At 46.3% G+C, this 27,512-nt stretch overlaps 1 protein-coding gene across 6 annotated transcripts in view; it reads left to right on the top strand.

Moving 5' to 3' along the window:
- TIAM1 (TIAM Rac1 associated GEF 1) overlaps nt 1-27,512 on the top strand; it is a 394,669-nt gene that overhangs the window by 240,624 nt on the left and 126,533 nt on the right. For all 6 annotated transcript variants that reach the window (XM_039229055.1, XM_039229039.1, XM_039229048.1 and 3 more), the window contains 2 exons: nt 6,608-6,786; nt 15,995-16,968. In XM_039229055.1, the coding sequence (XP_039084986.1) occupies nt 16,006-16,968 (963 nt within the window). In that variant the 5' untranslated portion in view covers nt 6,608-6,786; nt 15,995-16,005. The remainder of the gene's footprint in view (nt 1-6,607; nt 6,787-15,994; nt 16,969-27,512) is intronic.

Genomic DNA, 27,512 nt, shown 5'->3' with positions numbered 1-27,512 from the left:
ACGTATCAGGATTGTGGTTCCCACTGTCCCTTCACCAACGGTATTACACTTTTTATATAGGGCAGCTGCATTGGCTAGCTGTCATACTTGCTCATTGATTTTTGGTTACCAATTATGTTTTAATCCAACATTCACACTCACGTACATACTTCATATTTGTAGCTTCTGTTCCTTCCTTCCCATCCTTAGTATCTGGCTTACCGAAATCTTTGGCAATTTTCTCTTAGAGAATGTTGCCATCTCATACATGCCTTCCTCCAACACACATACACCCAGTAGCAGGGAATGAGCCAAGGGGGCGGTACCAGCCGGGGTGGGGGGGTAATTCTTTCTGTTGGGGCCTTTAGTCTCAAGCATGAGAGACCAACAGTGCGAGTTTGGTGTGCCCCAGCTCAGTAACCTCTCTAGGGGGGCTGGTGGTATTTCTCTCCTCTATGTCGTTGAAGGCAGTCCCAGCCCTTGTTGCTGGCAGGCAGTTGCCACACCGCTGCTTAGGTGCATGGCCTCACCCTAGGGCGCTCTTTCCTGAGTCACAGAGTGGCCCTCCCATTCTGCGTGGGAAAGGCAGCTCCGGGTCAAGGGACTATTGTGTCTGTGTGGTGGCAAATGGAATAAAATCGCCAGGAAGACCACATCCTGCAGTTTGATGAAGAAAGGGGACCCCTTGACATCTCAATGGTATTTTGGGCTGAAACAGACTTCCCTCCTGGCTGCTCAGCGAGAGAACAGGTGAAGGGAGAGGCCAGGTCATAGGGGCTGGAAACCAGCATGGAAATGGCAGCTTGTCCTTTGGCACTGCTGGGTCACTTGGGCGGGTCTGGAGAAGAAGGTCTTGGAGGCAGACAGCAGCTGCCTTGTCTGAGGGTCCCTGTTCTTATTCTGAGAGTCTCCTTTCAGCTAAGGCCGTGTCCTTCAGAGTGGAGACTCCCCTGTCTCCAGGCTATAAACCGCAGGCATGGAAAGCCAGAAAGAGCTAGAACCAAATTCCCCTTCCGGAACTGTAGCCTTTGACAGTGAAAGAGGAGCGGCCCTAACCTACTGTGTGGCCCAGTGACTTGGGATACACAGCTGCTTTCTGTGCCCGGGGAGGCCTTCTCCAGCTGGAATGGGAAGGGGAGGTAGGTCTGCCCAAGGAAAGAGACCTGAGTGACTTGACTTTGGAAAACACCTTGTTTGCAGTCTCTTCTACCTAAAGCTTTGGTGTGTTTTGGAGAAGATTATTCTGGTGGGCAGTTTAAGGTTTGTACAACTCTGTTGTGCCCCACAGGAGGTATGGAAGCACTCTCGACAGAGGACTGTCCTCTCCCAGGTGCTGAGATAACTTGGTTCTCTCAATGGGTGTAATGCTATTAAGTTAAGCTACAACATGGTGTAATGCTGAAGGACACATGTCAGCGTTAGCAGTTAACTATGGTCCATTTCCATTTTCTTTGGGGATCAAATGTTCTATTCTCTCCTGCAATGACAGGGATGTACTTTTTTGACATGACTCAAACTTGAAATTGAGACTTCAGGAGCCCGGAGCCCAGAGCTGAGCAGGCTCTCCTATCACGTGGTCATTACTCTTGGAATGTTGGGTGGAATTCTCAAAGGCTCAGGAGCTTTATGGCTTCTTAGTGGCAATGATGCTACTTAGATTTTTGAAAAATTACGTGGTTCTCGCGGTCTGTCCTGAGAAAGCTATTAAATCCATTTCAGAAAGCTGGGCCCCCTTGGAGCCCTTGTGGGGCCAGGCTGTGGCGGTATTTGGGGAGATCTGATGGCCAGCTGTGTAACACAGCCCTTTGGGACTGGCGATTTCCAAACTTCCCTCGGACGAAGCTGGGAGGGAGCCGCGGAGTGAGTGATGCAATGTTGGAGTTGTATTCATGGGCAGTTGCCAGTGTCCAACTGTAGCTGCAAGACAATAAACACCAAGAACCGAGGGAAACTTAGAAGAGTATTTTGGCCTAAAGCCACTGACTCACTGCCAGACAGATAGTAAGCATTCCATAAATGGTAGATCGCGCTTAGTTGGGGTAGAACATGTTACTTCACTTTGAAACACGCTGACTTTACTCCTGTGAAATATGGTAATGTCTGTCCCAGCTGAACCTGTTGGTTAAGTATTGCCAAAGATTCACTGTTCTAAAATTAAAGTTATTATTTTAGTAGAGATTCCTTGACTTATAGCTGGCTTAAAAATACTGATTCTATGAACATGCTTCCTCAGTTACCTTGGGACACATTTGGATCTACTAGGAAGTAGCATTGCTCAAAACTAGTGCCGAGTTTGACTGTGGGGACTTCCAGGGATTTTCTTTAGCCGATCTGGGGGTCTGTTTTCACCTGCCTCGGAAACATGATTGGGCTAAAGCCATATCATCCACGTGCTAGGAATTTGGAGCCCCTGTCATAGCTCGTTCCTCTGGGATAAGAATCCTGGTTCTGCCCTTCGTGGTCACATGGTTTTTCTGGGAGGGAAGGTGGGCCTGTCTATTTTCACACAAGGCAAACAAACTCATCCCTCATGGAGTCTTCCCCTTGTTCCAGATGGGGGTGGTTATCTGGTAGCTTGACCCAGAGATACTTGGGCATGAGCCAGACAGCCCTACCTGAAACTCACCACTCCTCAGCACTCCGGGGAGAGCAAACAGTGATTAAGGAAAGTTTCCTGGAAGGTATGCTGCCTTTCCACTCTTCAGCACTGTCCTACTTCTTCAGAACTTCTGTTACTGAGCTGTGATTTTCTTTTTTAATCAGTTATCAAGAAGAAACATCCGTATGAAATAGGTCCCTGAGCCCATGTGGAAGGATGTGGTCTGCCACATTGCGTATCATATCACAGTGGCCTCAGAGGACCGCAGTGGGAATTCCCGTCTAATTTTAGTACCAAGAACATTCATCCTTCTTTTGAGCAATTGATTTGGAATTGTGACTTTCATAAGTGCCATGCTTCCCCAATTTGAGTTGACTTATAGTAGTTACTTCTACTCTAGTTTAGGTTGTGTATCTTTGGAAGTCACTTACTACTGAGTCCTTTGTTGAATAAAGTGATGGTTTAAAAATAAGTAATGAAGATGATCAGTGAATTTTCTTTAATTTCTGAACCATGTATAATGTTTCAGTGACCCAGATTCATCTATGTATCCATCCATCCATCCATCCAATACTGATTTTTAAACTAAGTGAACACTAAAAATTAATTTTTTGGGTGCTTACTATACATAAATATTCAGGATTCCAACTTGTTCAGAATTTTGATCCAAGATCTTTACAGGCCTCCTACCTCTGCACCTTATTTTTAAGGTTCAAGGGAGGGGAAACTTCCTGATTCTCATTAATTCACTAATTATGGAACCATTTTTGGCACTAAGTCATGATGAGTAGCCTAAGAGTGAACATACTTATGTAGCATTTTATAGTTCCTATAATTTTTTGTGTTGATTCTCTAATTTCTGCCTTTTAACAATCTTTGTAGGTCAGGAAGTAAGGTAGATAATCTTACATTTTCCCTGTTGAGTTTCAGAATGGATACTTTACTTGCCCAAGGTCACAGAGCCTGGTACACCAGCTTGGATACTTTGAGGGCAAATAAAATACCCCTTTCTCTATATACTTTGGTTTCTGGAACTTGCAAGGACTTAAAGATGACAGGATGCCCCCTACAAGAGTTTTTTTGAAGGTGAAGAAGAAAGTTCCGGTCTGGCAGACTCTTTAGGAAAAGCTATGGATTAACTGTCATGCACACACTCTTTCTGACACCTGTCATAGTGTCGGCTCACATCAGACTGGAAGGTGGGAACAGCGGGACCCCCATACTGTCTAATTTTGCAGGTCGATGAGGCCTGAGACTACTGTTGGTAATTCCTTCCCCGCCTCCGGCACCCACACTTCCCTGCGAAAACTCGTTTAGGCCTAACACAGAAACTGACTCTGAGTCGACGATGAATTAGAATGAAAAACGTGGTACATTCTACGTTCACGTCCCACCAGTGTAATGTACGTGAGCTGCTGGTGCTGCCAGATTGTGGTGTGCACCAAGATCGAGTCGATCACATCTTCCAGCGGCATTAATCAATTCCCTTGTTGCCCCCCGAGAGATTTAAGGTGACTCCTGAGCCCAATGTCAGTGAATTAGGCATCATATTTTAAGGAAGCCCCTGTATCAGTGGCCTTCTATAGTGTGTATTTTTACAGTTGACAAATGTTAAGTCATGGTGGAGTCATAAATAGCTAATGTTAATTGCAAACTGACTACCCAAAGGTTTAGGAACCGTTCTCTTTGAGGAGGGCTGGTATTTACAGCTTGCCCCAAACCACCCCGCAAGTAAATAGTGAGGCCAAGATTTGACCTGATGCACGCGGTAAGGACTCAGGCTCAGATCCCCAGCTCTGAGCTTGGTACATCTCTGCCTTCCATTGAAACTGAATTCTCTGGGGGCGCCTGGGTGGCTTAGTCGGTTAAGCGTCCGACTTTCGCTTAGGTCATGATCTCGCGGTTCGTGGGTTCGAGCCCCGCGTCGGGCTCTGTGCTGACTGCCAGCTCAGAGCCTGGAGCCTGTTTCAGTCTGTGACTCCCTCTCTCTCTGACCCTCCCTTGCTCACGCTGTCTCTCTCTCTCTCCTAGAAATAAATAAAACATAAAAAAAAAAAATTAAAAAAAAAAAAAAGAAACTGAATTCTCTGCAGTTCTTGAAGGCTCAGAGGACTAATCGTTCTCAAGGTGCCATGGCATACAGTCTCAAGGCCATGGTGGACTAAACCACTACAGGCAAAGTGGGTGCCTTGTGGCACATTGCAACCGTAGCATTTCTGCTGACTACAGAAGAAAAAATGTGAGGCTCTTCGTTAGCCCACTTCATGGGTCAGTTCCGTAGCCTGGGTCACAGGTAAAATTGTTTTCCCACCAAGATCAGGCAAAAATTATACCAGATACAACTCAGTTTTGTTTTCCTGCATGTTTTTTAATTTATTTTATTCTTTTAAATGTTTATTTATTTTTGAAAGAGAGAGAGTGAGCCAGCAAGCTGGGGGGGAGGGCCAGAAAGAGATGGGGGAGAGGGGATCTGAAGCAGGCTTTGTGCTAACTAAGCAGAGAGCCCGACGCGGGGCTCAAACTCATGAACCGTGAGATTAAGACCTGAGCTGAAGTGAGATGCTCAACTGATTGAGCCACTCAGGCGCCCCTCCTGCATGTTTTATAAATAATGCCCTGTAACTTTTGTCTTCTTCCCCATAGTCTTTCTTCTACTCGGGAGTTAGAAGGCTATAAAGACAGTTTCAGCTCTGGTAGATAGAATATATACTTTGTAGAGAAGTGTTTAAAAAATGCATTATCAGTTTCTGTTGTGCAGGTGGAAGGGCAGCCGCCCGCAGGCCCCATTTGCCAGCAAGAATCCAGCCTTGCCAATTATTGGCAGCTGGCACCGTAATGAGTCTATTTCAATATAAATGGGCTGTTGCTTATTAATTTCTGCCAGCTCCTAAGCAATTCGGGAACTGCTTTGAAAACTGGAAAATTTGCAGAGAACAGCTTTAGGAGGATGCCTAGGAACAGAGCGAGAACAAGCCAGCAATGCGGGTATTATGGAAAAGGGCACGTATTGTAGGCTAATGACGGGGTGTTGCCGAGGACCCGTGCTCCCTTTCTTCAAGCGTGAGTCACCAGCTTCAGGTTAAATAGCCCCTTTTCCGAGATAAGGAAGCACTGTAACTTCACTTACTGTTCTGTTCTCTGTGGACGTGTGCATTTATTTATCGACCCCCTCTATGTGGTTGCCTTCCACAAAACAGGCAGTTTTCTCTGTGTTCCTGCTCAAAGTGTTTGACGCCTCATGTTCTCACCTTGCTGAAAACACCAGCAATGGATGGCGGCAGCAGGCAGCCCAGGAGGAGAGCAGTGTGGGGTGCAGCCACCCCAGGGACCCCCCCGTCTCCCTTCCTTCCTTACCTAGTAGCTGCAATATCACCCCAGAAGGCGGGCTTTTTTCCCTGGTGGGGGGGAACCCACAAAATATCCAAACTGCGTGTTCATGGAGTTATCCTTGTCAGTTTCTCTTCTGTGTTAAGCACCAGTTTCGATATCTTGTTAAATTCCTTTCTGTATATATTCTTCATGAGTTGGCTCTAAAGTTAACGTTTGCCAGCTGAAAACATGTAAGCCATGAGGTCTGTGTATTTAGTTTGGTCCTTTGTTTTCCTGCCTTTTACCATTTTCTTCAGCCTTTGTTATAAATATAGCCCTGCTTTCGTAATAGCTGAGACTTGCTGGTTTCCTTGTATATATAGATCTCTGTCCGTTGAGACCTTTTGGGAATGAAGAGGGAGCCCTGGAAATCATTCCATTGTCACCTGTTTCTGTCATCTGATAACTTTCCTCCATAGAAATAGGGGGAAATGATAACTTAGCTTGTGGGACTGTTTCTTTCCGTCAATATAAATACCCTTGTGCTTATTTATTTATTTGATTATGCCTGTCACTTTGTACCTGCGGCTTGATTTGGGGTGTGGAATTGCACGCAGAATGGATGTCGGAGAATTGAGAAAAATGGGCTCCAGAAGGAAAGGCCCAGTGTCTGGGTCCTGGCTGACCGGATCCTTTCTTTCTCTTTTCCGTCCTCTCCAGGTTTTTGGCACATCCTCGTAGAGTCGGATGAGACCATGAGGGCCTTCCCGAGGGACAGGTGCTGATCCCTTGCCCCAGCCCCTGTCACTGTTCATCCTGATACCATTTCCAGTCTCAGTATCTAAATGCCACAGTGCTCTTGGGGCACGTTGGGCTCGGAACCACTGTTGCCTTGGAAGGTAGGTTTCTATATGTATTTTTGATCCTGTATATGTGTCTGCATGAATTAACGGAAATACTTCAAAGGTGGGCTGGGTGGGGGGGGAAGGACAGATACATTTTAGCGTAATTGGAATTGCTATCTTCTATAGAGCTCGTGGGAAAAAGAATTTGGAATCACTTCTTTGGATTAGGGTTACACCCATCTAAGAATTCAAAAGCATTAGCATTAAAGCTTAAAAAAAAAAAAAAGAAAAAGAAAAGGGAAAAGAAACAAAGAAAAAGCCTGGTACCTATGAAATCTTTTCTCGTCCTGTGAATTGCCCTCGGGGACTTTTAAATTTATCCCTGAGCTTCCCATCTTTCTATTGGATTATGTTTGAAAAAGACAAACCTAACTGCAAAATCACAAATTCAAAACAATGATATATTTTGTTTCTGGTTTGGATAATCTTTAAAAAGCAAAACAAATACAGTCAAAAATAATAATCTTTCTAAATCAACGATCATCTTTTATTTGTTGCAAAACTTTCCTGTTTAGTCTCTTATGTGAGGGGTGTTCGCCTGTGACTTGGCAAAAGCACTTTTCACGGGTTTGTAAAGATTTAGCAGAAACTTTCAGAACTTTGTCTCCCTGTAATCTTAGCTCCCCCCCACCCCCCACCCCACCCCTGTCTTCAAGCTCAGCCTCCAGGAGAGAAAAAACAGGCTGCAAACCAAGACCTCCCACTAGAAAGCTAATTTTAAATTTGCAATCTGTTGTCTTGTGATTTTTGCTTCAAATTTAACTTTGAAATAAATACATTTCATCCTTTCTCCTGCAAATGTGGAGGTCTGTTTTCAAGTCATAGAAGGGTGATCGTTATGTTTATTTTAATAAGTTTTTAAATACTTCAGGGGAGCGAAGAAAAACGTATTATTAATAATTATAATTTACATGCATCATTGAATGCCTTATGCTTGGATGTTACCATGTCCGTACCAGTGACAGAGAAACCTGGCTTTCCTAGTTACCTTTTGAGCTGAATCTGATTCGAATTGGGTCATTTGGGCCCACTAATGAGCTCTAACATTTTATATATTTGAAGTACCCTTGTGACGAGTTGGGCTGCGTGGCGAACACTCCCATTGGGGAGGCCTATGTTAATGAGTATCTGGGGGTGACCAAGACATGGATGGGTGGGGTGTGGTCTTTTCCCCTGGGGGCTTACCATAAAATGGGAAGGGAGCACATAAAAAGCAAGACCAGCATGTTGTCAGTGTACAAATAATCACCTCGCAGACGCCATGTGAAGAGGTCAGGCCGAGTGCTGTTGGAATGTAGAGAAAGCATGATTAAATCCAAGCTGGATGGTGTTCTCTTTACCTTTGGTAATGTCCCCAGCCATCTGTTTTGAGTTTGGGTTTGGTATCATTTGTTGTAACTGTCAATGTGGTGCCCACATCCTCACTCTCTTCAATTATCCAAGAAACCCAGGGACTTACAGCGTGTTAACATGTTTTATTTATTTTTCTTTCCTTAAAATGAATTACAGGGTTAGTGGAGAAACTTTAGAAAATATAAAAAAAATATAATTTTTGAAGCTTTACAGTTTCTCCTAATCACTGTACCCAGAACAGTTGCTAGTGTGTATGCGCACGTGTGTGTGAGAAAGTGAAATATTATTATTTTTAAGTTTATTTATTCTGAGAGAGCATGCACAGGCAGGCATGCACAGGGAAGGGGCAGAGAGAGGGGGTGGAGAGAGAGAATTCCAAGCAGACGCTGCACCCTCAGTGTAGAGCCTGACTTGGGCTCGAACTCATGAACCATGAGATCATGACCTGAGCTGAAATCAAGAATTGACACTGAGCCCCCCACTGGCCCAAGAAAATTTTTACCTGCCCTTGGATGTGCACCACACGTGTTTCTTGTTGGGCATCACAACACAGAAGTTTTACTTCCTGAGAATAAGAAGAGTTTTGCTCCGGGGATGTTCCACCCTAACAGCAGTAGAATTATCTTTTTTTGATTGTCGACTTCTGAACAAGACAAGCCTGGGCAGTCTTGACACATAAGACTGGGCTTTGATCACCTGGAGCCTTCCCATTCTTCAGTGAAATGGTGGGCCCTTCTTGCTGTGTATGTATTTGGGGTACTGCAAAATTGCTCGGAATTCTGATGTGCTGCACCATAAAAATACCATTCCAGACTCCTTACTTCTCAAGGTGATGAGGTTATTCCTAGTTTCCATTATATCTTCTTCTTTCTCTCTATTTCCTCTGAACAGTGTGAAGTTATAGGAATATTTCTCTTTGTTCCTCTCTGCCCAGAGACCTTGGTCATGGGATGATTTTCTATTAACTGGAATGTTTTCTCACGCAGTACAGAGAAAACATAACATCAGTGTGATTAAAGACACAGCTGGCATGTTCTCTTGTATCATAATAGGTTTTACCTTTCTTTTTTGTCTACTGTTCCTCTACTCATATATAACAGTTGATGTTCATAATGATTTTACATAGATACTGCAAGCAAGTGAAGATGTCATTTATTTCTAGAGTGCTTACCTTTACTGAGGGAGCACAGTTATAGTAGCTGCTTTCTTTCCTTTTCTTTTCTTGGAGAGGGAATTTCAGAAGAAAAACGTTTTAACCTCGAACAATTTTTCCCCAACTTCATTGATCGCTTCGGGAGTGCTTTGCATACATTTCCTAGCGTGTGAGTCCCAGAACACACCAGGCTGCAGTTTCAACCATGTAAGAGCAGCCTTAACGGTCTTTGTTTGATATGCTAACATCTGGGTCATTTAAGATTGGTGTCTGTGGATTGGCTTTTCTATTGAGAACTGGTTAGCTTTTCTTGGTTCTTTGGAACCCGTTATGGACATTCTGAGTATTATATTGGGAGACTAGGTCCTGTGAAAACCACCTGGAAAATGTTGGTCTTTCTTTTTTGCTGTTTCAGCAGGTAGTCAACCTGTCTGGGTTCAGATCACAAGTTCTGTCTCCCCTGTGGTGGGCGGTGGCCCCAGGGTCAGTTCTGTCTCACTTGTCCCACACGTGTGCCACGTGGCTCATCTGGGCGGTGGGCTGTGGTTTATATCATAATTCATATCATATCATAATTCTCAAAGCCTTTGCTGTCGCTTTGGGTCAGTCCGAGGCATATGCCTCTGAGGGGTGAGCCTGGGACTCCTGTGGATTCGTACGCAGCATGAGCGGATTTGCTTCTCCACCGCTCTTTTCTCTCAAATCCCCCTCATGCCTTCGATTTCGGGGACCACTGACCTTGGTTCTTTGGCCGGAACAGCGGGGCGCATCCTGGGAATGTTTTCTTCGCCTGTCATAGGTGTACTGGGTGAACATCTTCCATGCAAGGCTGGGAGAGAAAACCAGGGAACTCACTCCTGGGTGAGTGGCCTCTTCTGGTTTTGACTCCCTTCCCTAATCCCCCTGCTTTTGCTTACACTTTGCAGTCTTTGGGTAGTTGCTTTTTTCTTTGGTCCCAAGTTGTTAGTTTTAGTCAGCAAGGGCAAGGTCAGTCCTAGTGCTGTGTTGTGTTCTTGGCGTCTGTATTGCATATTAGCAACTCAGTTTCACACGCTACTTCATTAAGACAGATACGCCAACCCCAGTCAATCAACTCTGCCTCTCAGCTGAGTCTCGTTTTGGGCCGCTGGTCTGTGTTTGCTTTGTGTTTCCTAATAATAGATGCTAGATGATGCCCAGTGCATGCTTGTTTTTTATTGCTTATTTTGTGGAAACTATATTAGAATGTTTCTATGGCTTTCAGCTGTAAAAGCTGATTTTAAAAGTTTCATTTTGCAGAACTCTCACTTAAAAATTTTATTTTTAAATGTCGATTTATTTTTGAGAGACAGAGAGTATGAGCAGGAGAAGGGCAGAGAGAGAGAGGGAGACACAGAATCCAAAGTAAACTCTAGGCTCTGAGCTGTCAGCACAGAGCCCGATGTGGGGCTTGAACTCATGAATCACAAGATCATGACCTGAGCCAAAGTTGGATGCTTAACCGACTGAGCTACCCAGGTGTCCCAGAACTCTCACTTTTAAACAAAAATTTCATTTCACCAGAATATTTCAGTTAGTTAAGGCTTTGCTTTTTCAATTTTGAAATAATTACGGATTCAGAGGGAATTGTATACTGGAAGTATACCCCTCACCTAGTTTTCCCTGATGGTTGCCTCTTAAATAATTATAGTAAACTCTCAAAGCCAAGAGTTTGACTTTTTTTTTCAATGTACATGTATAGTTATAAGTGTAAGCAGGCTAATACATTGATAAAAGCACTCCTTAAGAAAGGCCCACTGACCTGATGAATGTATGAAACAGCCTAATGACTATACTTATTGATAAAGTTCCTTAAGATTCCTTTTCACTGTGTGTTTAATTGGGTGGATTTAAAGGAATTTGCAATGATTTCTTGAAAAGTTTAATTCATCATATTAAGAGCGAGATTGCGGGTCACCTGGGTGGCTCAGTCAGTGAAGCATCTGACTTCAGCTCAAGTCATGATCTCACAGTTCATGGGTTCGAGCCCCACGTCGGGCTCTGTGCTGACAGCTCAGAGCCTGGAGCCTGTTTCAGATTCTGTGTCTCCCTCTCTCTCTGACCCTCCCCTGCTCATATTCTGTCTCTCTCTGTCTCTCTCAAAAATAAACACTAAAAAATTTTTTTTTTGTTTTTTTTTTAAAGAGAGATTGTGGTGTTGGAAAGAGTCACGTTCCCTTTAGCGCCCTTGAGCTCTGGCCCAGGGAATCTCCCATTTTCTGACCCTGTTGGGATGACCCCTGCCTGTCACCCCCCTGTATCACCCTTGCCCCCATTCTGTCTGGATCCTCTTAGTCCGAGCTTTCCCGCACTGGGTACCCACACGATGAGGAGGGCTCTCCTCTCAAGTCTGGCCCTTTCCCTAAACCCCTGCAGGGACCTCTCTCAAGGAGGAGGCAGCTAAGAATTGAGGGCAAGAATTAAGGGAAATAAGGCCTCAGTCTTTGACCAGGTAATCGGGATGAGGGGACCACGGGAGAGCAGGGTCAGATGGTCTGGGATGAGGGACCTGCATGGGTCTTTAGATGCAAGGGACACAGAGCAACAGGCACATTGAAGACTGGTGTGTCTTCAAGTCACCCTGGTGGAAGAGCCTGGTGTCTTCAAGCCTGGCGTGTGTTTTCTCCAGTCCCCGTTGTGATGTTTTTACCCAGTCTACATGGCGTTAACATTCTCATCTACATGTTAGTATGGTTGTAGGAGTTTTTGCATTCCAGATGAAAGTTTATTTTGTCATTCATTCATTCATTCATTCCTTCATTCGTTCATTCATTCAGTATTTTTCCACTGAGCACCTTGCACCTTTTACCTTTCAGGCAATGTTCCAGGCACTGAGGATACAACAGTAAACAAGGCAAGCAAAACTTGCAGCTCTCCTGAAGCTTAGGTTGTAGTGTTGAAGGGTAGAGGATAAAAAAGATAAGTGAAATACGTTGTTTGCTACAATTGTGATAAATGCCAAGGAGGAAAAGAAAAACAAAGAAGGATAAGGATTGAGGTCTGCAGGAGGCGTTGTCATTTTGAGTACAGATGCCGGGACAAGTCCCCCTGTAAGGCAGCATTTGAGTCCGAATCAGAGTGAACTGGAGCGTGAGTGAGGTAGATGCCCGAGAGAAGGAGGGTTGCGGGTAGAAAGAAGAGGATGTGCAAAGGCCCTGGGGCAGGCGAGGGTAGCTAGAACTTCGATCTTTGAAAAGAAAGTATGAGAGACACCAGACTTGAGGTTTAAATACCGAGATTTGTTCTTGTAATAAAATCTTGCCTACTACCTCCTGCTTAATACCCCTCCCACTGCCCCCCGAAGGGGCAAGCTGTTTGGAACCACTTACATTCTACATAAGGAAGTGATCGTTTTTAATGAGTTTAAAATCGGTGACGGGTTGTGGTTTGAGATTGAGTCCTTTTACTCTGACGCTCTTTTTTTTTTTTCCTGATGCTTTTCTTTTTAATTTCTATCCTGACTTTTGCATTTCAGTCTGACTTTAATTTTTCTTCTCTTACCTGCTGATGATGTGACAATTATGTTGGTGACGTACTACTGATTACTCACCCTTTGCTTTTGTTACTGAGACGCATGAGCGTTTATTGACTCCTTATCTTGAGTTGAACCCTTCTAGCTTCCAGAGAGGCCACCAAAAAGTTGAAAGCCACTTTTCTGCCCCGAAGTTGCTTCCTGACTCACAGGAACAAACAAAGCCAGTGTAAATGTAAAATACAAACCGGGTGTTTGTTTGTCTGAAATCCAAGTAAATGATAGGGTTTAACAGAGAACGGGGAGGTACTCAGATAATGGAAGTAGCTGGCATTTAATATTTGTACACAAAAAGGATTGGAGCTTCCTAATTCACCAACGTTCCGGGGTTGACTTGGGCGGGGTTGGGGGGGGGGGGTCCTTGAAAGCGGAGATTGTGTCTGTCGGATGCAAGGAGCAATTTTAATTTTTCCTGCTTCTTTTATTTCTGAGTCCTCCACTGCCGCCACATGGGCCCTCATGGTTGTCACCGACCTTTCTGGAAAAGCTTTCCAATGAAAGGCTGTTTCAACAGTCCCTAGAAACTGATTGTTCTTTAACGGCTTCAGACTTCCTGCTGACTCTGCGTAGGTCATCCCCTGAGAATTTCTCTTGGTAGGATTTAGGAGATTTGGCATTCATCTCTAAATTCTAGTTCTGAAGATAAAAATGGCTGCTTTCCTACCTTGGCTGGCTGAAAAGAATCTTGCTACTAAGAATGCTATTAATATAACAGGGCCCGTCACAGTGATGCATTGGAGATGCTGTAATTCTTGATGGTTGCGGCCATTTCCTGTAGGAAACCTCTCCTGAGGCTTTTAACTTGATTACTCTTCTCTTGGCAGAAACAAGCCTAACCAAAGATTTGTTGTTGGGAATATGTCTGTCAATTTATATTTGCAGATTTTGATATGTATGGTAGGGTCTTCCTGGTGGACGTGGGGTGTGAAATGACAGCCTTGACTTTCTTTCACTTTCTTCCACAATCATTCTTTCCTGCTTTTAGACTTAAATCTGTGTGATTCTTAAAATGGGACCATGGCTAGCACTTGTTATGAGCTCTGTACCATTTACTGGTAAAACATAGATACATCCATCCAGGGATCTTAACGTATATTTAAAAAATCAAGAACTCTAAGAAATTAGTCATGGCCTTTAGTTATGGAAATGCTTATTTATTTGTTTTACTTTAAAAAGGCAGCACATGATATTCTTTGGACTCTAGATCCCATAAATGGTCCTGTTGGGACAGTTGATCGTTTCTTTTCCCTCCAGTGAGTTGAGTTTTTTTTCCCCCCCTTTTCTTTTCTTCTTAAAGACGCCAGCCAGAGAGGCATGAGTTTAACTGCTTTGAAATATACTTACTGCCAGTAAAAAGGAGATCCTCCTTCTTGGGAAAGCTCCCTGTGAGAATCATATGATGTGTGACCTGGTAGGGAATATTCCAGGATGGGAATAGCTTAACATCTGGTGTCTATATGAGTTACCTATGAACTCACTGGAACATGAAATGGAGGTTTTCCCTTCCCGTTGCCACGAATTTCATTTCTGTGATGATGCGAGTCAATGCAGTGTTTTAGACTGAACAGTGAGATTAGAGACTGAATCTGGATCAATGTGAATGGATATCATAGTCCAGGGCATTTCAGACTCTTTGCCATGGTCATAAGCGAATTCATTCTCCATTTCCCCCTGGTGCCTTTCACTCTTAACATGTATCTTCCCTGGCTACAGTACATGCTTTCCCTGGCTACAGTATCAGTTTCCCAGGAATGTGTCTCTTTTGTTCACTGTTGCATCTCTGGCTTCAAGAACATGGTAGGTGCTCAGTGTATCTTTTCTGAATGAAATCTGTGTAGATGGTTGGAAGAATCAACTCGGGAATATGCCCCGCTACTGTATTTTTCTTCTTTCCTTTCTGGCCACTTTTATGTGTGTATTTTGAGTGCATACAATTTGAACGGTACAGAGAAAGAGCAGAGTGAGAGAATAGGCTAATAGAGTCACAGATGCTGAGCTGTGAAGGTTTTCCTCTTTCCTATGATGGGTAACGGTCACTGGGTCAGTCAGTGCAAGAGACTGGAAAAATGTTAAGGAAGGACTTGAATTAACCTGGGTAGCCCCAAAAGGCTGGATCACAGTTAGTGGTTTCATAATGTGAATTTCTGTTGCAGGGCACTCTGTATCAGATTAATGTTCTCCATTTGGATTTGCCCCCAGAAATAAACCCATTGGTCTGCTGCTAAGCAGAGAGCGGGGTTTCTATTTTGTTCTACCTATCTCCCTCTCCCCTCCTCCCACTTCGTACCCCCTCCCAAATACCACAAGTTAGGGTTTCCAGAATGCTGTGGAATTTAAGGTTAAAAAAAGCCTGTTTTTCTTTAAAATTTTTTTTTAATGTTTATTTATTTTTGAGAGAGAGAGACAGAGCATGAGTGGGACAGGGGCAGAGAGTGAGGGAGACGGGACACAGAATCTGAAGTAGGTTCCAGGCTCTGAGCTGTCAGCACAGAGCCCGATGCAGGGCTCCAACTCACAGACCACAGGATCATGACCTGAGCTGAAGTCGGAGCTTAACCCGACTGAGCCACTCAGGCCTGTGCCCCAGCCCCCGCTATTTTCCTTTTTGACTTTGATGAACTAGAAAGAGTTGATCGGACTTACATCTTGTGTTTTCCCAGTTTCAATGGATTTTTGAAGTCTGTATCAAACAGACGCATGGGGGTGAGGAGGCTATCAAATGCCCCTCTGAGTTTTGTTAACTGTTGTTTGAAATGTGGATAGTTTCAAGCAGAATGTGACTCATTTGCCCCACCCCTCGGTGTGTGCTCTTGGGATTTGAGAACGTTGTCACCTATAGAGTTTAGGGCTGGGAGCCTTCGGTGGCTGGTCCCCATAGGCAGCTGCCCTTGGGGCAGAGACAAGTTTCATTCTCCAAATAGTTTGCCCAGGGTCTTGGGAGGGCCCATCTCAGTGGATGATGCTGGTTCTCACCTGCCACCGGGTAAGAGTCCAAGCACCTGCCAGCGGGGCAGAGAGGTTGGTGCCCTGTCGCCCCCCCCCCCCCGCCCGCACCCTGACTTCTTTTCTGTTCAACTGCCCATACCCACTGGTGACTCAACTATCCCCTCCTTTTTCCCCCCTCTCCCTTCCTCCCTGTGCTGCAGACCATAAAACCATGGGAAACGCAGAAAGTCAAAATGTAGAGCATGAGTTTTATGGAGAAAAGCATGCCAGCCTGGGCCGCAAGCACACGTCGCGCTCCCTTCGCCTGTCGCACAAGGCGCGGCGGACGAGGCACGCGTCCTCGGGGAAGGTGACCCATCGGAACTCCGAAGTGAGCACTCGCTCCAGCAGCACGCCCAGCATCCCGCAGTCCCTGGCCGAGAACGGCCTGGAGCCCTTCTCCCAAGAAGGCGCCCTAGACGACTTCGGGAGCCCCATCTGGGTGGACCGGGTGGACATGGGCCTGCGACCCGTGTCGTACACCGACTCGTCCGTCACTCCCAGCGTGGACAGCAGCATCGTCCTCACGGCCGCCTCTGTGCGCAGCATGCCGGACTCGGAGGAGAGCCGGCTGTACGAGGATGACGCTCCCTACTTGGCTGACGGTGGCAGGAGGCAGCGTCCCTACACATCCAATGGGCCTGCTTTCATGGAGACGGCGAGCTTTAAGAAGAAGCGCTCCAAATCTGCAGACATCTGGCGGGAGGACAGCATGGAGTTCTCACTCTCCGATCTGAGCCAAGAACATTTAACGAGCAACGAAGAAATCTTGGGTTCCACCGAAGAGAAGGACTGCGAGGAGGCTCGGGGGACGGAACCCCGGGCCAGCCCGCGGCGGCTCAGCGCCTGTCAGCGCGCCAATTCCCTGGGTGACTTGTATGCTCAGAAAAACTCTGGGGTGACGGCGAACGGGGGGCCGAGGAGCAAATTTGCAGGCTACTGCCGGAACCTGGTGTCTGACATTCCCGATCTCGCAAACCATAAGATGCCACCAGCTGCCGCTGAAGAGCCCGTTCCGTACAGTAATTACAACACACTCCCCTGTAGGAAGTCTCACTGCCTTTCCGAAGGTGCCACCAACCCACAAATTAGCCATAGCAACAACATGCAAGGCAGAAGAGCAAAAACAACTCAGGTAACGTGACTGAAATCTGTGTCCCTACGTTGGAGTCGGTGCATGACTTTTTCGTGCATGATGTTGCGCTTGCAAGATTTCCCATCACGTAGCCGGGTTTGGCCCTGCGTGCCCGGTGGCCGATGCAGGTGGTGCTGCGTCCCCCGAGGGTTCGCCTCGCCTCTGCTCTGCCCCCCTTCCCGATCCAGGGACAGGGGTGGGATTCAGGAAAGAGGGTGTGTTTTTGGGGGGGGTAGTGGTGAGGTGGTGGGAGTGAGAATAAAGCTGCTAAGTTCCTACTGGGAAACGAGGGCCTCTCCAGCTCAGACCTTGAGCAGCGTCTGGCTGGCTCTGAGCTTACGCCCTCTCCCGGGACAGATGGCCGTGGTGGGCTGTGGCCTCTCGCAGCCCCTCTCTCCAGTCCTGCGGGTGGGGAGGGGTTAGTCGGAAGCTCCTTTGAGGAGGCATTTTCGATTCAGGGCTGGCTCTGGTCATTTGTCAGCTTCTCTCGGAGGTTGGCAGGCTTCCTGCCTTACCAGGAGCCGTTTCAATTTCCTGTTCCTCGCGACGCTGGCCAGCCCTGTCTCTGGAGGGAGGTGTAGCGGAATGAATAACACGGGCGGGTTCCAGTTCCTTCTCCACAGCCAACTAGTTGCTTGACCCTGGGCAAACCCTGCCTCCTCATTGCTCCTCTGAAAAATGGGAGTAAGAATGCTCAACTTGCTTGCTTCGGGGACTAGGGCACGAGAGGGTGGGTGTGAAGACATTTTCCAAAGAGTTTTAAGAAGTGTCTTGCTCACAAAAAGAGGACTCCTCGCCTTGACTGGTGGTGATACTCACATGAGCATAAGGACCCGGTCAAGCCCCTTCCTGCCTGGACCAGGCGGGACCAAAGTCCGTTTCTGGCCCTGCTGCCCCCATTGCACAGCTCTGGGAGTCGTAGCTTCTCTTGAGGGGAGGCTCGCGGTTTGCAGGCTGGTGCTTCGGGTCAGGAATCCGGATCGAGCCCGTTTGCCTTGAAAGGCCTGTCAGCCACCAGCACGACTGGCACCGCGGTCAGCCCGGGAACGGCAGGTACACTCCAACCCGAGCAAGAGTCGGTGCACCTCTGCTGCTCCCTTGCAGGCAAAACAGGCATTTCAAGCTGAAACTCTCTCGGAAAGGGGGTCTAAATATGATGGGCAGATGGTGGAGCACCTGAGGAAGGAGGCAAAGAAAATTAGCATTAGACTATATTCTTGCTGGAGAGCAGATTTTTTTTTTTAGCTGTTCAGAAATCTCAGGTTTCTACTTTTATCTTGGAATTTTATTTATTTTTTAAATTAAAAAAATTTTTTAGTTTATTTATTTTTTTTAATGTTTTATTTATTTCTAGGAAAGAGAGAGAGACAGCGTGAGCAGGGGAGGGTCAGAGAGAGAGGGAGACACAGACTGAAACAGGCTCCAGGCTCCGAGCTGGCAGTCAGCACAGAGCCCGACGCGGGGCTCGAACCCACGAACCGCGAGATCTTGACCTGAGTGAAAGTCAGACGCTTAACTGACTAAGCCACCCAGGCGCCCCTATTTGTTTATTTTTTGAGAGAGGCTGAGACAGCATGAATGGGGGAGGAGCAGAGGGAGAATTCCAGGTGGCCTCTGCGCTATCAGTACAGAGCCTGATGTGGGGCTTGAACCCACAAAACCATGAGATCATGACCTGAGCTGAAACTGAGAGTCAGACTCTTAACTGACTGAGCCACCCTGGTGCCTCTATGTTGGAATTTTAAACCCTCACGTGCAAGTCATCAGGGGGTAGTTTTTGTTTTTGTTGTTTTCTTTTGCTGCTCTACATTTCTGTATTAGAATAATGAAAAGTTAACTGTATGTTTCTCTAGGTTTATATGGGTTAAAGGGAACTGTGTTTGACCTCTCCCTTCTTTTTCTTTTTAAAATTATGTTTCATTGTGGGAAATATACTCATAACGTTTGCCATGTTACTGGGTTTTATGTATCCGGTTCAGTGGCATTAAGTACATCCACGCTGCTGTGCGGCTGTCACCACCATCCATGTCTGGAGCCCCGTCCATCTCGAAAAACTGAAGCTCAGGACCCATTAGACAACAGCCTCTCTCCCCAGTCCCGGCAGCCACCATTCTAGTTTCCATCTCTGAATTTGACTACTGATGGGACCTCATATAAGTGGAATCACGTGGTATTTGCCTTTTTTTGTGATTGGCTTCAGCTTCTCTCCTTCTCTCCCTGAACATAATTTCCTCTTGGTTCACGCATTGTTATAGCACATGTCAGAATTTCCTTCCTTCCTTTTTTAAAAAAAATTTCTTTATATGGTTATTCGTTTCTGAGAGAGAGAGAGAGAGAGAGAGAGAGAAGGAGCAGGGGAGGGTTACAGAGAGAGGGAGATACTGAATCCGAAGTAGGCTCCAGACTCTGAGCTGTCAGCACAGAGCCCGACGCAGGGCTCAAACCCATGACCCATGAGATCATGACCTGAGCTGAAGTCAGATGCTCAACTGAGTGAGCCACCCAGGTCCTCCCCCCGCCCCCGAACTTATTATTATTTTTTTTAATGTGTATTTGTTTTTGAGAGATACAGAGACAGAGCATGAATAGAGGAGAGGCAGAGAGAGAGGGAGACACAGGATCCGAAGCAGGCTCCAGGCTCTGAGCTGTCAGCACAGAGCGTGACACGGGACTTGAACCCACAAACCGTGAGATCATGACCTGAGCAGAAGTGGGACGCTTAACTGACTGAGCCACCCCGGGCGCCCTGGAATTTCATTCCTTTTTTTTTTTTTTTTTAAATTTAATGTTTTATTTATTTCAGAGAGAGAGAGACAGCATGATCAGGGGAGGGTCCGAGAGAGAGGGAGACACAGAATCTGAAATAGGCTCCAGGCTCTGAGCTGTCAGCACAGAGCCCAGTGCGGGGCTCGAACCCACGAACCGTGAGATCATGACCTGAGCCGAAGTCAGATGCTCAACCGACTGAGCCACCCAGGCACCCCAATTTCATTCCTTTTTAAGGCTGAATAGTATTCCGTTGTGTGTGCGTGCCTCTGTTTTCTTTTATCCATTCATCTGTTGGAAAGCAGGTGTAGCTGAGGGTGTCCAAGCCAGGTATCCCGGCCCCACCTCTTCTCACCTGGGCAACTTTGGGCAAAATTCTTCAGTCTCTCGAAACCTTCATTGCTTCATCTGTTGAATGGGGATACTAATAAGGCCTTTCGAGAAAATGGAATGAAGTCACACAGCGCCCCATACTTTGGAAGCAGCCCGTAGGGGAGAATGTGTTAGTTGTTGCCGTCAAGTTCATTACTAGTGGTGGTGTAGGAGCGGAGGACCCGGAGTGGTTTGGTGTTTCTATCCGAGTCTTGTGTCTTAGAGAGAAAGTTGTCAAAAAGGTTGGCTCTGCGGTCTGAGGAGGTGAGTGTGAAGGTGCATCTCGATGCATGACCTGAATTTGTACCCATCTCTTTTCCGGGGCGTGAGTGTACAGGTGGAAGTGACAGAGCAGCCCCGCTGTCCTTCTGCCTACCTTGTGAGGGCTACTCCTGTACTGTCAGTTTGGTACCTTGGGAGACAGGTGAGGTAGGTGACCTGTCCTGTGACCTCAAAGAGGCTCAAGACTCTGTCTTGGAGGCCAGAATGGCTTTGCAGGGCTGATAACAAAGAGTTGGTCTACGGGCCTTCAGGGTTCAGAGAAGGATGCCCCGTAAAAAGAACATCACCTGTGACTGTCCCTTTTACCTGGAACAATGTCACGTTAGCACATACTCTGTGTGAGATTTTAGGGGCGTGGCTGGCCGTATTCTGGCTCCCTAGGTCCGCGTCTCCCCTGCTGGGGATGGCTACACCTCTGCTTCACCGCATACCCTGCGGATGGGGCTTTGAGCCTTTGAGTCTCAGCCGACTACACCCAAGAGAGGGGCAGAGAGCTGTTCTCTCCTTCAGAGCCGGTGCCACTGAAACCGCTCATGTGTAATTGTTCTGTGAAATTTCCATCTTTGGCTTGTCGCCTTCTAAAATTGTTAATGTATGGAAGTGAGATCATCTGAATGTGGTCTCATAAAGTCACTGCTTAGGCAGCTTTAACGTAGTGCAGAGTGAAACCTGGGGACTCCATTTACATCCTGGCTCGCTCCTCCCTGACCCATGACCTTGAGCAAGTCCCTCCATCTTACATGCACCACGGGCTCCTTCTCCATCTAGGGCGAGTGCCCCCAGCCTCGGACAGGACCCCTCGGACAACCCGGTGGGATACGTGCAGAGAAGCCTGTTGAGGAGCCTGTAAAACGAATGGAAGTATTATTTTCATATTGACTTTATATGTTGAGCGAGGATCTTTAATGACTTGAAACAAACCCCAGAATTACGCACAACACTGTCCCTCCGCCCACGCTTCCTAGTCTAAGTTTGGCGTGTTCATCCAACGCGATTTCTTGAGAACCCACTATGTTCCAAACAGTGTATTTTAGGAGACAGTGGGTGTGGAAGCTTCCTTGAAAAGAATTCTTTTTTGTTGTTGTTGTTCTTTTTGTTGTTGTTGTTGTTGGTAAAAGTTTCTGACCCAGGGGACCTCTCCGGCGGGCATGGATCATAGATATTAAAGTCGCCTCATCTGCCCTGGTGATGTAGTTGAATCTGTAATTGTCTGTCAGCAATTTTCCTCCCCAGAAAAAAAGAGTTTCTGGCAGGCATTTTGCCCCAGAGCATGGCTTCTGAGCCTGGGATAAAGTATGCTTTATCTGAAATAATGCGAACAACTTAATTTTATTTGAAAATGATTGGAAAAGAATTTTTGACTGCTTTCCCTGTTTTTTATTTGTTCAGTAGTTGGACGTGTTACTAAAACATGAGGCACTGGAGTTCATGTTTAGGTTTTGAAAAGTGACACGTATTATATGTCTGCCGCACAGTGAGCGCTGAGGAGTTATTTGTTTAATTCAATATATTTGAGTGCGTGTGTGCGTGTGCGCGCGTGCCCACCATGATAAAAATTTGTCTTGCGAATCAGTTCAGTATTCCTTTGTTGGGAGGGTTTACCTCACCCCTCAGCACAGAGTTTACTTGTGTTGATTTCTGCAGAAACACAGAGTAGACTGCCGCTTGATTTAACTGGTGCATTACTGGTCTTTCAGACTGAACTTTTACAGTCTTGATAATTCCCATGGTTAACAGAGTTGGGGCAGCCTGGTGTCATGCAGAGAGGTTCTGAAATCCAGCAGATCTGAGCTTGTTTGTTTGAGCCCTGTTATCTGTTGCTTGTGTAACCTAGATGGGTCTTGGTGCCTCTTTAACGAGGCTCAGGCAAGTTCCACACAGAGAGAATGCGAAATTCCCGGCACGGTGTTTTGCACGTTGTACAAGCTTAGTCAATAATGGTCATTAGTTGCGATGGAAAAGTTTGACTTAGTATTTTAGAGCTCAGTCCTCCTCTGTCCCTGAGACCTTCGGGGACAGAAAACCACCAACTGATGGGCGTCTTCGAGCCAGGTTCTGTGTTTCAGAGGGAAGCTTTGGCTTGGCTCTGTTGTGCGTAAGTCGTGAGGAGAGCTTCATTCATCCACTTAGGAGATGTTAAGAATGGAGTAGCTGTGCCAAGAATGTCTCAGGGAGCCACAGCCTTGAGGCAGCGAGGGGCCCCTGCTCAGAGCCCCTTGTGGAGATATGACGCTGTTGGTGGCTTCGTGTGTTTGTGCAGTATTTGGCCACCTCAGTGTTCCCAGAAATCCTTCACACTGTAGTATGGAGTGAGAACGGGGTAAGGCAGAGAGCCCTTCACCGGTAAGACCAGAGCTTCTGGTCTCCGTGGGCCACTGGCAGGGATTCACTTCAGCTTGATTTCCAGCTCACAGAACCCCCTCTCTGTCCAGCCCCCTTGCTTTTCATGGGAGGAGGTGTATGTAAAGAGATGAGCTGACGAGATATCACAACTGGATTAAAATCCAGGTCTCCTGACTCACTGACCCAGGGTCATTCATCAGAATCCCACATCCCACACCGTGTGACCTCTCATTCTTGAACAGATGTCAACACCCGCGTCCTCAGATTTTAAGATGAGATTCCTGAGCTCTGGTGTAGAAGCGAACAAGGGCGATTGGCTGGAAAGAACATGGAATGTCCACCACCATAGCCTGAGGCGGTGGTGCCTGAGAGGTGTTCACAGCAGCTTTAGAAGAAAGCTTTGCTCTCTTGTCTGGAGGAGCAAGTCATCGGGTCCGTGATTTCAGCAACGTAGAGGGTACGGCATTGTCAGAAGAGGATCTTGGGTTCCGAGAAAAAATTGTGTTGGTGTTTAAAATTTGGTTTTGCTTTACACTTAAAAATGGCTCAGGAATAAGTATGTTCCCTGGGCTGAACACTGACATCCGCATCCAAGAGATTCTTAACCTTTGGTCACAGACTCCTTTGAGAATTGTATAAAAAATTTGGACCTTTTTCTTAGATAAACACATGGACCACCCTTCTGCATTCAATTGCTGGGGCTCCACGGATTCCCCAGAGTCCCATCTGGAAGTTTCTGGTTAATAACCTCAGGTTGATTCTTCGTGAAACCACGTATTTTCATATAAAGTTAAAAAACGACAGCAGATCCTCCGTTCCTTCCCTTCTCCTCTGGCTCCCGTTTGATGCTTCTTTTTTGCTTTCCCCTTGATCTTCCTCTTTTCTGGCATCTCAGTTAAGCAATGAGATAGTTGTTTTGAAAGCAAGCCTGTCCGTGTTCGGCAAGAGTATCCACCCCTTTGCCAAGATCTTCTTTTGGGAAGGGCGTGTGGTGTGTAGGTAGTTGAGGGGTGCCTCCGTCAGCACTTTCAGAACCCTTTTATACTCTTAAAAAGCATGGCAGACTCCAGCGGTCTTCTGTGTCAGTTTCTGGGTTATACGTATAAATATTTATCACAATTAGAAGTTGAAAAAGAAAAGTAGAACACGCTTGCTAAGTCATTTTGAAATAGCACTAATACGCCCATTACATGTTCATGCAAATAACTTATTTAAATTTTTTTATTTTCTAAAATTTAAAAAATTAGTGGGAAGAGAGGCGTTAGTTTATATTTTGCAAATCTCTACAGTTTCTGGCAGACGAGGCCCGAGAGTCTCCTGTCTGCTTCTGCATTCGCTCTCCTGTGATAATGCTATTTTGGTCATAACTGTAGGGAGAAAATGTGGCCTCGCCCAAGTACTTGGAAAAGGGAGCCCCCCCACCCCCAGCCCCACCCCCCACCGAAATGATCTAAGGATCCCTGGCAGCACTTTGAGAGCTGCTCATTTCTGCTAATGTAGGCTGGGGAAGCTCAAGCCTTCGAAATTCACATTTTTAGCTTAGTACTTGAAGAGGGGGAACTGCCTGTGTCCCTTGATGAATGAAAATGCTGGTGTCCTAAGCATCACTGGGGAGGAGGAGAGGCCGGGATTGGCAGCTCAGAGCCCTCCCAACCAGCCTGCTATGAAGACCTAAGAGCGTCTCCATGTAGAACTTAGGGAAGAGCCAACAGACTTTCCATCATCATTTGGGTGCCATTTGCTTTGGAGCACTGTAGGCAGGTTATCTACTATGGGCCACAGGACAGCCCATCATGTCTTTCTTGCTCTACTTAAAAAAAAAATTAAGGTAACACTACTAAATGAACTCTGGTTATACCCATAAAGAACATGGTAAAATCGGATTGCTTGAAGATTGCCAAGTTAGGCATGAGAGATAGGATTAATTTGTCACCTCAACCACAGCTGAGCGTGAGCTGAACCTGGAAATGACTAAACCATTTGAATAAACTAAAATGTAATCCATGAGACACTGTTTTCCCTGTTTTGAGATTCTGGTGGGACATGAACAGCAAGTCCATTCATTCCAAGGTGGGTTTATTTGTTTGAAGTGCCCTTGCAGATGCGTCAACCAAAAAGGTCCCTGAGCTCTTCCAGCTAGTTTGGGGTGAAATGGAGGTGTGTATGCAGAAAAGAATTAGCATAATAAGTATTCAACATGCTATGGAACAAAGAGCGGGGCGCAGAAGAGAAGGTCATGGGGGGACACAGGTTGGGGCAATTTGAGACCGGGTGGTCAGACTTAGCTCCTTCTAGAGGGCAGACTTGGGTAGAGACTCGAAGGAAAAGCGGAGTCGGCCATTGATTTGGAAGGTGGGAATATGCCCTGTCTGTTTGGGGCAAAGTGAAGAGGCCAACGTGTCTGGAGCACAGTTCGGGGCGGGGGGTGGGGGGCGGGGAGGGAATGAGATGCTGCAGAAAAGATGGCCTGGCAGTTGGAGGGAAAGTCTTCTAGCTGCAGAACGGAGGGGTGTGACCCGAGCCTTGAAGGGTAAGGGCTTCTGAAAGCAAGAAAGGTCGAGAACATCTGCTGAAATGAGTCCTTCAATTTCAGTGATTGGTAGGTACATCCAAGGCTCCAATGCGAAGGCTGGGCATTCACAGGGGCTTTGAAAGACAGGCTGAGGGGCCTTCCGTGTGGCTCCTGGGAGTTTACCTAGCAGTGGCATGCAGCATGCACTGAGGAAGGAGGAAGGAAGAGAGAGCTTGTTGCTGAACCGGGGGCGTGGCTCCAAGAAAGGTCACCCAGAGCCTGCGGGACAATGTGATAGTTAGTGTGGGTAGTGGGGAGGGGAGAGGTGACTCCAGGGTTTGAGGCATCTATATAGAAACCCAGATGAAAAGAGAGAAAGATGATTCACTGACGTAGACATAAGGCAGTCTCCAGTCTGCAGTTACCTGGAGCAACATTTCAAGCCTTTGCCAACTTATTTCTGACTCCCTTTTTAGCAACGGTAAAAACTTTGCTTCCCGTCCTTGTGATTGGGAGAAATTTTGAGTCACTCCCGTTGGGAATCATTAGAAAACAAGGGAAGAGGTTTTGGAAACATACAAAAGGCATGGAAATTTTGCCTTGGGAAAGGAAGGGGGAAAAAGAACCAGGTTTCAGAAGTTCCTCTAAAAGGAATTACATGTGCGAGGCGACTGATAGTGGGGAGCCCAGGGGTAGAATTTACAAACTTCAGAATTAGAAATGCAAAAAGGCCGTGGACATTGGCGAAAGGGAGGGAGAGAGAGGGAGAAGCCTTCCAGTGATGGAAAAGCAGCATTGCAATATTTCTAGCAAATCAGGAATGGTAATTATTAATAACAGTGCCCAGGACTTCTCAATCTACAGTGTAGAAAACATCACCATTTTCCTAGGTTATTATGCTGTTGTGTGAATGTGAAAATACTCCAAAGGGGTTTCATTGGCTCGCACCAGCCTTGCTCGGCCTCTTTTCCCCAGGAGCCCTTGTTTTCCACAGCTTTGTCAGCCACAACCTCTTTTCCATGTTAGTGCCGGGAGCGAGGGAGTGAGGTCAGCTATGCCTTCTGTCCTTGGGCTGAGTTGAAAGGCTGAAGATGGAAATGAACGGTAATTAGAGTTAACACTTCCGAGCAGGTGCTGTGTGCTGGGCCCAGTGCTAGTTTGTTGAGTTAACTCCTCATTATCTTACAAGGTGTCTTAAAGAATAGATGACGGTTGTTAATCCCATTTTATAGAGGGGGAAACTGAGGCACCAGTTGGCTCAAAGTAACTTCCCTAGAATCAGTATTGACCATACTGAGATTACCAAGGGAGAGTATACTAAGAATATACTGGAGCTCCCGAGCAAGGAATGATAGGGCCAAAGACAGTATTCATTCATGTCTGTGCATGTGTGTGGGAGGGGGACTTACCTATATTTTGGGGATAAGAAGATGAGAAATCAGGGGAGGAGGATTTTATGTTTATTTTATTTTATTTTAAATGTTTTTTAAAATTTATTTTGAGAGAGAGAGGCAGAGAGAGACGGGGAGAGAGAGAATCCTAAGCAGGCTCCATGCTGCTAGCACAGAGCCCGATGCGGGTCTTGATCTCATGAACCTTGAGATCATGACCTGAGACAAAAATCAAGAGTCGATGCTTAACTGACTGAGCCACTCACGTGTTCTGGGGGAGGAGTATTTTAGAATTTATTTAACAAGGCAAACATTGTTTGAATTCAAAGCTTTTGCAGTCTGAAATTTCCTCAACCCACTGAAATTCAGTGAACTGTTCTCTACTGACAAGCTCTATAGAGCTTCTCTGTTACAGGTATATGAAAGTTAAGCTGGTGCCTTCAGGGACATTAAAGTAACCAAGAAAATCGTTGTTGTTGTTTTTTTGTTTTGTTTTTTTTGATGTTTATTGTTTGAGAGAAAGAGCACAGGGGAAGGGTAGAGAGGGGAGGGGGGTGGACAGAGGATCTGAAGTGGGCTCTGTGCTAACAGCACCAAATCCGACTCAGGGCTCGAACTCACAAACCATGAGATCCTGACCTGAGCTGAAGTCAGACGCTTGACCGCCTCAGCCACCGAGGTGCCCTGCCAACAAAATAGTTTCTAATTGCATTCAGCTTCTAAGTCCAGTAAATGATTAATTGACTGATCTTGCTGGTCCTTGAATTGTCCCACGGCCCTTGAACTTGTGGCCTATCACCTTTTCAAAATTGTGTTCACCTTTCATTAACACAGAAAACCTGTCCCTCAGAGTGTTTCGTAGCTGCCCCCGAAACAAC

This window comes from Hyaena hyaena, unplaced genomic scaffold (genome assembly GCF_003009895.1).
Source record: "Hyaena hyaena isolate Hyena2069 unplaced genomic scaffold, ASM300989v1 scaffold_2, whole genome shotgun sequence".
NCBI lineage: Eukaryota > Metazoa > Chordata > Mammalia > Carnivora > Hyaenidae > Hyaena > Hyaena hyaena.
Note: the sequence above shows the minus strand (reverse complement) of the source record. Positions and strands in the feature narration are given on the sequence as shown.